The sequence below is a fragment of the Arachis ipaensis genome, chromosome B03 (assembly GCF_000816755.2).
Source record: "Arachis ipaensis cultivar K30076 chromosome B03, Araip1.1, whole genome shotgun sequence".
In the NCBI taxonomy this organism is placed as follows: Eukaryota; Viridiplantae; Streptophyta; class Magnoliopsida; order Fabales; family Fabaceae; genus Arachis; species Arachis ipaensis.
This window is the reverse complement of record NC_029787.2, coordinates 131,030,982-131,041,657: the sequence shown is the minus strand read 5'-3', so window position 1 is coordinate 131,041,657 and position 10,676 is coordinate 131,030,982. Positions and strand designations below refer to the sequence as shown.

Here is a 10,676-nt window from a genome sequence, read left to right as displayed (position 1 = left end):
CCTTTCCGTCGTCGTCAACCCACCACCAACACCTCCCTTCTTCTCCTTCTTCCTCCCCTAGCCTCTTCTCCTTTCTCCTCGTGCCGTTAAACCACCATCGCGCTACCGCTGTCCACCAGCCTTCGACAACTTACCTAGCCTTCAACGACCACCCTTCCGCTTCCTCTAGCTCTAATAACATTATAGTGCTGCTTCTCTTCACCTCTTCTCAATTCTCTCATAGTTTTGTATTCCAGGTTTCTCTGGCAATGATTTCATTTTGTTTACTAAAGCTACTACTAGAGATTGCGAAAATTTGCTGAAGGTACTATGTATTTATGAAGAAGTTAGTGGACAGGTAGTGAATCTCGACAAGTCTTCTATTTTTTTCATCACGAATATCTTTTTTATTATTCGGGATCAATTAGCTGGTCTACTCTCAGTTCCACATGTAAGCTGCCAAAACAAGTATCCCAGCTATGATCAACTAATTTAAAGAGGAAACCTTTAACTACATAAAAGATAAGGTTGCGCAGAAGCTCCAGCATTGGAAGAGGAGTCTTCTTTGTACTAGTGGTAGAGAAGTTCTAATTAAAGCAGTTGCTACTGCGATTTCAATTTATACACTAAGTTGCTTTAAGCTACCAGAGATTCCTCTTAGAGGAGATTAAAAAGGAATCTATGCAGTTTTAGTGGGGACAAAAGAATAATGAGAAAAGGATGTAGTGAATAAGTTGAAAATTTATTTGTAGACTGAAGAGTGAGAGAGAGTTCAACTTCAAAGAATTAAGGGCTTTTAACTTGACAATGTTGGGGAAGCAAGGGTGGTGACTAATTGCAAGATCTCAATCCCTAATTCACAAGATTTATAAGAGTAAGTCTTTTAGATTATCGTCTTTCCTGAGAGCAGGACGTGGCACTAACCTTCTTGGGAATGGAAAAGCATTCTTGAAAGCAAAAAGGTCTTGGAAAAAGGTATTTTTTAGAAATTAGGAATAGGTAATTTGGTTAACGTCTGTGAAGATAACTGGCTTAATCAAATTAACCTTGTTGACATTCATTTGAATAACACAATAGGCCTTAAACGAAAATAGATACCAGATATTATACTACTAGATGAAAATTGGAACCAAGCAATGATCACAGCAAAGTTTCAATTAACAGTGGCACATGCAATTTTAAGGACAACAATTTATTAAAGTGAGAATCGTGTTACCTGGCCTAGGAAAAGGAATGAAAACTATTTCGTTGCTTCAGGGTATTTGCTGGCCTTCCAATTTTACCATGCCCTAGTTGAATTCTTACTATATCAGTGCAGAGTAAAAGAAGTCTTTGATTTGGAACCTAAAATGTCAACCGAAGATTAAGTCTTTTTTTTGTGGAAAGTGATGCATGTAGGGTTACCAGTAAAGGAGAGGTTACATACCAGGATCAATTCGGTGTCCTCCTTATGCCCTCGGTGTATGGCGAGTAAGAAGTCCACTGTTCATTGCCTTCTTTTTTAACCAGACTCAAAAATTGCTTGGAGAATGAATGACATTCCATTTTCATCGCAACAATTGGAATAATGGAAGTGATGCAAAAAAAAACTCCAATTTATAGCATTCTTTACCTTTTGAAAAGCTAAAAATTGGAAGGTATTTGAAGATAAATCATCGATCCCTCAAGAGTTTGTCAGCCAAACCCAAGCAGCAGCTGTTGAAACAATGATTTATTTTCTTTAGTTGTTGATGTTTTTTGTTCACATTTAGTAGATGACTTTTCTTTTTTTTTCTTTATTAAAGTTTCAGGAAATTTATTAGATATTTATCTTTTTAATTAGGATTTTCGTATTTATCCTTTGCTATAAGTCAAATGGACTATTCATTTTATTGAATTAATAAAATCTAACTTTAAAAAAAAAACATATTTTTTGTGTACACAACAGGAGATTGTTAATGCCATTATAACTTCATCGTACATTTGGAATGATTGCAAGATTTTGACATTGACAAAAAATATTAGATTAAAATTAGGTGATTCTAACATAAAAAATATAATTATTATTTTTTTTCAAAGTTAGATTTTATTAATCCAATAAAATGAATAGTCTATTTGGAGTTACAGCAAAGGATAAATAAAAAAATCTCAATTAAAAGGATAAATATTTAGTTAATCTCCTGAAACTTTAATAAAAAAAGGAAAAAAAAGTCATAAAAATAAACCATTGCTTCGACAGTTGCTGCTTTTGTTTGGCTAATAATCTCTCACGGAGTCGATGATTTATCTTTAAATACCTTCAAATTTTTAGCTTTTCAATATGCCAGGTAAAGAATGCTATAAATTGGATTTTTTTTGTGCATCACTTTCTCTATTAATCTGATTCTGAACGCACAACTACCATCTCCATGGTTTCAGTTGTTGCGATGGAAATCGAAGCTCATTCATTCTTCAAGCAATTTCTGAGTCTAGGCAAAAAAGAAGGAAGTGGATAGTGAACTCGTCACTCGCCATACACCGAGGGCGTAAGGGGACACCGAATTGATCCTGGTATGTAACCTCTCCTTTATTGGTATCACTTCATGCATCACTTTTCACAAAAAAGACTTAATCTTCGATTGGCATTTTAGGTTTCAAATCGAAGACCAAACCGCTTTTACTCTGCACTGCTCTGGTAAGAATTTAGCTGGGGCATGGTAAAATTAGAAGGCCAGCAAATACCCTAAAGCAATGGAATAGTTTTCATTCCTCTCTTTAGACCAGGTAACACAATCCTCACTCTGATAAATTGTTGTGCTTAAAATTTCCTGTGCCACTGTTGATTCAAAATTTGTTGTGATCATTGCTTGGTTCCAATACTCGTATGGTAGTATAATATCTGATACCCATTCTGGTTTAAGGCCTATTGTGTTATTCAAACGAATATCAATAGGGTTAATTTGATTAAGCCAGTTATCTTCATAGACCTTAACCAAATTACTTCTCCCTAGAGCTTCTGCGCAACCTTGTCTTTCATGTAGTTAAAGGTTTCTTTCTTGGATTGGTTAATCACAGCTAGGAGGCCAAGGTACTTGTTTTGGCAGCCTACATGTGGAACTGAGAGTAGACCAGCCAATTGATCCCGAACAATGGAAGGGGTATTCTTGCTGAAAAAACAGAGGACTTATCGAGATTCACTACCTGTCCACTAACTTCTTCATAAGTGTGTAGTACCTTATGCAAATTTTTGCAATCTCTAGTAGTAGCTTTGTTAAACAAAATGGAATCATCCACAAAGAATAAATGACTGATCTTAGGGTATCTAGAGTTCAGCCTTAAACCAGAGATTTTTAGCCTTCGTTTTCCTCTGTGGAGCAGACGGAATAGACCTTTTGTACAAAATAAAAATAGATAGGGAGAGAGGGGATCGCCTTGACATAAACCTCTGCATGGTTTGAAGAAACCATGAGGTTGACCTTCCATAGTAATGGAGTAAGAAACCATCTCCACACATTCTCTGATCCAGTCAATCCACTTTTTGCAAAAACCCATTTTGTTCAAAATAGCCCATACAAAACTCTACTCAACTCTGTCATATGCTTTATTCATATCCAGATTTAATGCTAATTTATAATCTCCATAGGTCTTATTCAGGAAGTGCATGAATCCGTGAGCAATCAGCATATTGTCACTAATTAATCTCCCTTTAATAAAAGCACTCTGAGTGTCGCTAATAATCCTATTCATGACATTTTGTAATCTGTGTACTAGGCTTTTAGAGAGTATTTTATAGAAAACACTACTCAGCCTTATTGGTCTGACCTGCTTCATAGAGTTAGCATTTCTAACTTTTGGAATAAGACAAATATTTGTATGATTGAAAGCTTTCACATTTTACCTCCTGAAAAGAAGCTCTTGACTGCACATATCACATCCTTTTTAATTAGCTATCAATAGAACTGAAAAAACTTGGCCGTAAAACCATCATCTTCGGGGAATAAGAAAGGATTGATAGAGAAAGTTGCTGACTTAATCTCCTTCTCTGTCACTGAATTTGTAAGAAAACGGTTGGTAGTGTCATCAATTTTAGTGCCTATTTTCTAAAGAACTTCAGTTGGATCCATCGGGTTAGATGTTGTAAAAAGCTTAACAAAATAATCTTGCGCAGCTGCCGCAATACCAACTTGATCCAATGCTAAATTTATCGTCTACCAGTTCTTGAATTTTGTTTCTGCGACATCTTAACTGAAATTTAGAGTGAAAAATTTTGTATTTTTATCACCCCAATTTAGCCACTGTACCCTGAATTTTTCCTTCCAAAAACGCTCCTCTTGTTCCAAGTTTTCCTCTAATTCAGCCTCCGAAATTCGGACAGTAGTGCTATTTGCCGCCACTCCTTTTGCCTTCTCATCATCCAACCTTGCTTGCAGGATTTGAATTTGAATTTTTGAATTAGGAGCCGTTGATTTTTGCCAATCTACCAGCTTATGGCTGCAATTTTTTAATTTCGCAGCCAGTTTGAACATAGGAAAACCAACAACATTTAGGTCCCAAGCTTGTTTAACAATTGTAGAAACCTCCTTTCTAAACATCAACGCTCTTGGAATCTGAATCTTCTTTTAGTTCTTCGATTTTCTCTCTCTAAGCTAATTGATAATGGGAAGCAATATGATCCGGTATCATCTAAATGAGCAACAAAACCATTCGGATATGCTGTCCTTCAGCTCTTAGATGCTAAAGCTCTATCCAACCTTTAATTTCTTGAATGAAATTACTTCCAAAGTGCCTGTTGCACCATGTAAATTTCTTTCATTCATACCCTAGATCCACCAAATCACCTTCATAAATAAAGTCAGTAAAGCTCTGAATAGATGAGACTGATTTCATCTTTCCTCTCTCCTTCTCATGATGACCTTTAATTGCGTTAAAGTCTCCCACGCCACTACTAGATTTTTCCTGTCGACTCTCTAATTCGTAAGGTCTTAGCAAATTATTCTGCTCTAGCTGTCTCATCCGTGTGTAAATGTACTGCTATGACATCCCAAACCTTCATATTCTGCTGATCCTCCCAAGTGAAATGTATAAAGAATGAATCATGTGGCAAAATCTACAATTTCACCTCTTTCTTCTAAGCTCCCGCAAGACCAACCGGCTTAACACAAAACAGCAACTGAAAATCAGCTCCTATAATCACTCTCTCCATTGTCGAAGTATTACTTTAGTTTCACAGAGAAATAATACTTTGGGAGAATGGGATTTTATAATCCCTTTGATGTAAATTGTCAGGAGTTTTCCCAAACTCCGACAGTACCACATTATCATCTTCATAGCTCTTCGGATGCCCTTTGAAGGATGGCACCCTCTCCATCGTTAACACCAACATTTATCTCCTGACAAACCCTTTTCTGCCCTATATTATCCTTTTTCTCCTGAGATCTTCTTTTCCTTCCTATAATGTCAATAATTTTTCTCGCAGCTAATTGTTTCAGTTTGGGTCTCCTCTGGCTACTCTATTTTTCGTAGCTGCTGCCTTCTTTAAATACAAAGCATTCATCACTCCCTTGAATATTATTGAGAACTCCCAACACGGTCATTGGTTTTACTACTCTCATCATCAAGATTCAGTAGCAGTTTCTTCTTATTGAGAGAGTTAATTACCAATTCTTTCCCATTTTTCCTCTGATTTTTCCTCCATGGATAAGTTAGTTATACCTTTAAGTAAACTCACTAGTATTGACTTTTTATCTTTTATCCATATCCGATCTTCCACTACAGAATTAGGAATATATAATGGTATCATTTGAGTTTTGCTCCAGCTTTCCACCCTGTTATGACCTTAGCCACTCTCCCATCCTTCCTCATCCACCTCTCTTTTCAAAGAGTCCTCTAGCTATTTTTTACAGCCTCTTGTTTCGTGGCCTAAGTGTCCATAATAATTACAAAATATACCAATGCATTCATACTTAAGTGTTACCTCGATTATCTTCTTGTTAGGACCTGCCACTTTAGTAATTCTGTGCAAGGGTTTGGTGATATCAAGATTAATTTGAGCCTTGATTATTCTGTTTTCCTTTCCTCTCACTTGAAAAATATCCACGTCTAGAATCTCTCCCATATTTTCTCTTATCTTCCGGTCAATCTCTTTGGTTTTATGATGTTCCAGAAGCTCCTGTTGGACCCATATAGATACTTGAGAAAATTCTGCATCATCCATTAGCACATCTTCCTTCCACCTTCTCAAATTTAGGATATAATTTTTGAAGAGCCATGGAGCTCCTCTTCCAATCCTTATCATATCCATCTCCTCGTGAAAATAAAATTGAAAGAGGTTTCCTCCATGGTCCGTGACCTTAAACCCTGCTGGTTGTCTTCATATTGCCTGCATTGTTGCCTGTAGAGTACCTCCAGAGAAGGGTCGATCAGCAAGTAACCTTTTAAGGAGACTCCTAGAGCATCTCTCAACACCAGATTGAATATCTTCTTTCTCCACCCTCACTACATCCTCCTCTTTCTCCATATTTTTCCGTTGTCCTTCTCCCTGAGTTGCAACATTCATTGCAATATTGGATCTAGTTGACTGTGTTTTGTGAAATTAGGATTATTCGAGCTAATCCTAGCAGAGCACATTTTAAAATGGCTTTTTTACCTAAATGCGCATCTAAAAAACATTAATTCCCAAAATGCGCATGGCTGAAAATTTTTCTGTAAATACGCATAGCCATTTTGTGGCCGCTGCTCGTGAAATGGAAATGAACTCCATTTCAACTATGGTGCCCACGAAATGGGCCACCAATGTCATGCCAACCACACACGAAATGGATATTCCATTTCCATGAGGGCAGCAACGAAATGGAAGGTGATAACTTCAGTTGTATAAAATTTATAGTACTTGATTTGATTGATTAGGTGTTTAATAATTTTATACTTAAACATAAATAATTAAGATTAATGTTATAATATTAACATTAATCTTAATTATTTATGTTTAAGTATAAAATTATTAAACACCTAATCAATCAAACCAAGCACTATAAATTTTATGCAACTGAAGTTATCACCTTCCATTTCGTTGCTGCCCTCATGGAAATGGAATATCCATTTCGTGTGTGGTTGGCATGAAATTGGTGGCCCATTTCGTGGGCACCATAGTTAAAATGGAGTTCATTTCCATTTCACGGGCAGCGGCCACAAAATGGCTATGCGTATTTACAGAAAAATTTTCAGCCATGCGCATTTTGGGAATTAATGTTTTTTAGATGCGCATTTAAGTAAAAAAAAACCCAATTTATTAGAGTGAGTACGGAAATGCATAAAAGATCAAGGACCAAGCATGCAAAATAGAGACACTTATATATTATCACAATAAGCAAAATCATGGTGGAGAAAAATTAATAAAATATTGCTTTCTAAAGATAGTGTATATACAGTATTAGCCTAGTATAAATGATCTTTTCATCCTATTATGGAGTGAAATGCTAGCTATCTATGTGAAATTTTATCCGATACAAAAAAAACAAAAATTGTGGGTCCGATCCTCCGTTACAAAATGATTCTTTTGAATTATTAGCTTGGGTCTTCGAGCATCGAGTTTCTGCTGCCATCATGTATATCGGAACTGATAAAGCATAAAAAGTGGTAAAATCATTTGGACATGTGAAAAATGAATAGAGAACAGGATAAGAAAAAGACAAGACACGTGTATTATAATATGAGAAGTGTCAAGACTTAGGAGTTAGTATTTTTATTAAATTTTGGTTAATATTTAAATATAAAAAAAATTAAATAATTTTATATTATTAAATAATTTTATATTATTAAAAATATTATTAATAATTAATTAATAGTTAAAAATTACAAAATTTGCTGTACCTATCTTATCCCTTACAACATTATTACATTATTGCAATACAGAGGGTATCTTATTCGTTGGTACATGCAACAAAAAGGAAGAGTAGTGGGACATGAATGCAGATTGCACTACTGTAGTAGATTATCCATGCCCTTGAGATAACTAATTTAGTTCATCTAGGAAGATCTGCGCCTAGTGCAGCTAGGAAGCGGGGAGCCACACAAGCACTTGTTGTGAGCATACGCAGATGCAACGATATTCGACAAGGCGCCTCCCCCTGGAATCTTACCGCACAGATTGTTGTAGCTCAGGTCCATCGAAGTCAAGTCTCTCACTGTGGTTAGTTGTTGAGGGATGTTCCCATATATTTGATTGTGACTCAGATCCAATATTTGAAGGTTATTGGAGAACTCCACCTTTCCCAGATCAAAAGCCAGCTTATTCCGCGCAAGGTTTATCGTCCACGTGTCCTTCTTGGACCCGAACAACATGGAAGCGTCACCCTCCAGCTTGTTGTTGTCCAGGTACAGATACGTCACGTTTATATTCCCCATCGACTTTGGTATCTTCCCGGAGAGCTGGTTCGAGCTTAGCCACAGGAAGGAGAAGTTTGGGAAGGAGTCGAATATGTCCGGGATCGGTCCGCTGAGGCTGTTAGACTGTAAGTCGAGGGATTGAAGGTGGGAGAGGCGAGACAAGGAGGCGGGGATCTCGCCGGAGAGATTGTTGAAGGAGAGACTTAAGTCGGTGAGGGTGGTGATTTGGGACAGGAACTCCGGGATGGTGCCGGAGAGGAGGGTGCTGGTGATCGAGAGGTCTTTGAGGTTGGTGAGGTTGAGGAGGGAGCGTGGGATTGGGCCGGTGAAGTTGGCGGGGCCCAATTGGATAGTGTTAAGGTAAGGGAGGGTGGCGATGGAGGAAGGAATGGAGAGAGGGTGACCTGGTTTCATGTCTATGTGGTCGAGGTTGAGGAAGTTGACGCGGTGGGTTTTGCCTCTGTCGCAGCTGACGCCTTTCCAGTGGCGGCAGCAGTCGGCCGTGGTCTTCCATGAGGAGAGGGCGGTTGGGTTGTTCAAGTCCTTCTTGATTTGGAGAAGCGCCTTCTGGTCTTCAGGGTGGCATTGCTGTGTGGCACAGAGTGCTATTGCCACTAGTTGGAGGAGGAAGCAGAATTGGAATATGGTTGAGGAATGCATTATTATTGTAGTTAGAGTAGTTTTGATTTTGGGTTGGGATGAAAAATGAGGGGAACGTACTGGCTTATTTATAGTTGAGGTTTGGATGGGAGATGCATGCATGCATTCATTCGTTCATTCGTTATCAGAAAACGGCTAGCTCATGGCAATTTTATTACCATGGACTGGTAATGGTATTGTCCTAGTCTCAGCAGCGACCAAAAAGTCAAACCGGGTGGCGTCCTTCACAAAAGCCATAAATGAATGCTGGTGGAAGAGTAGTGGTGGCGCCCATGCATTAAACAATTGCCCAATTATTCCATGATTATATGAACCAAGTTGCCATGTATAGTTTGCATATCAAACAAATTGGGTGTGATGTTAGGTAGACAAAAAAAAATTGCCAGAACTTGTTTTATTTAGTATTAATTAATTGTCGTAACAATTAATGAATGTTAAATAAGATAAATTATGACTGTTTTTGGCTGATTTTCTTTGGTTACCAAACATTTCCGAAACAAATTATACTGCACTTCTTGCTTCAATAAACTAAGTTAATTAAAAAGTAAGTATTGATTTACAAATGTGACAACTACTTTAATAATTGAAAGCGATAAATAGTTTTTCGATTTTGTTAGATAGATAATGACTTTTGTAAATAATGTGAATAATAAATTTTAGAATTGATCCAATAAAATCAAAAAATACTTCACCCACAAATTACCTTTTAAATCTTAACATTAGAATAATCATCTGCACACCTAATGAATTGAACATCCAATTATTATTAATTATGCACCAGTAAATCGAATAAAAAAAATAGTCATCTAATTAAAAATAATGAACATAATCATCTATATACTTATTGAATTGACTATTCGATATATCTATTGTTTATATTGTTTAATATTTTCATTTTCTACCTATACTTTTTTGAAACCCTATAATTAAAATTCGAATTTCTTTATTTTAATATTTATAAAGAAACGGTGTCTGGTTTTGACCTTAACTTTTGAAATTCAATGGTTTGGGTCTTGTGGTCCTCTTTTATACGTTCTCCACTTTCGGATCTTTTTGCTTTCAAGTTATCCCATCCACCTTTAAATCCGCCCGGAATTGATCAATTTGTCAACAATACCATATATATATTAAATAAAAAAAATATAAATAGACAATAAAAATATTAAATAATGTGAACAATGAATATATTAAATGTTCAATTTATTATGTGCGTAGATAGTTATCCTAATATTAAGATTTATGTGAGTAATTTAGAAATGTAGTATATTTTTATTTTATTGGGCCAATTTTAGAATTTATTGTTTAATTTACATTATTCAAAAAAAACATTGCCTACCTAAAAAAGTTTATTAAATAACGCTACACATCCTAACAAGTTAGGTTGATCTAGTAATTAACTCATTAATCCGCTTAAACAAATATGAAAAATTTAAATATATAGGGTTCGATCAACCCTATATATTTAACGTTTAAATTTTGATCAAAATTTATGGGCAGTTATCTTTACATAAAATTAATTGTTAATAACTATTAGATAATAATTTATTTAAATATGTCAAATTATTAATAATTTTTAACTATTAATTTTACATAAAAATAATTATATATGAATTTTTATCTTAAATTTAATATTAAATAAAAATTTTTTATTTCTTAATTAAAATTCTAATAATTTTAAGTAGCCAAAACATCAC

General features: G+C 35.7%; 1 protein-coding gene and 1 long non-coding RNA gene across 2 annotated transcripts; one reads left to right on the top strand and one right to left on the bottom strand.

Annotated features, from left to right (window-relative positions):
• LOC110270447 lies at positions 2,157-6,435 on the top strand. The gene is made up of 4 exons (XR_002359978.1): positions 2,157-2,285; positions 2,377-2,508; positions 2,589-2,721; positions 3,013-6,435. It is a non-coding gene; the product is annotated as an uncharacterized LOC110270447 (long non-coding RNA).
• Positions 7,789-9,341, bottom strand: LOC107631572 (polygalacturonase inhibitor 2). Its single transcript, XM_016335062.2, has one exon. The coding sequence runs from the start codon at positions 9,082-9,084 to the stop codon at positions 7,963-7,965; it is 1,122 nt and encodes a 373-aa protein (XP_016190548.1). The 5' UTR covers positions 9,085-9,341; the 3' UTR covers positions 7,789-7,962.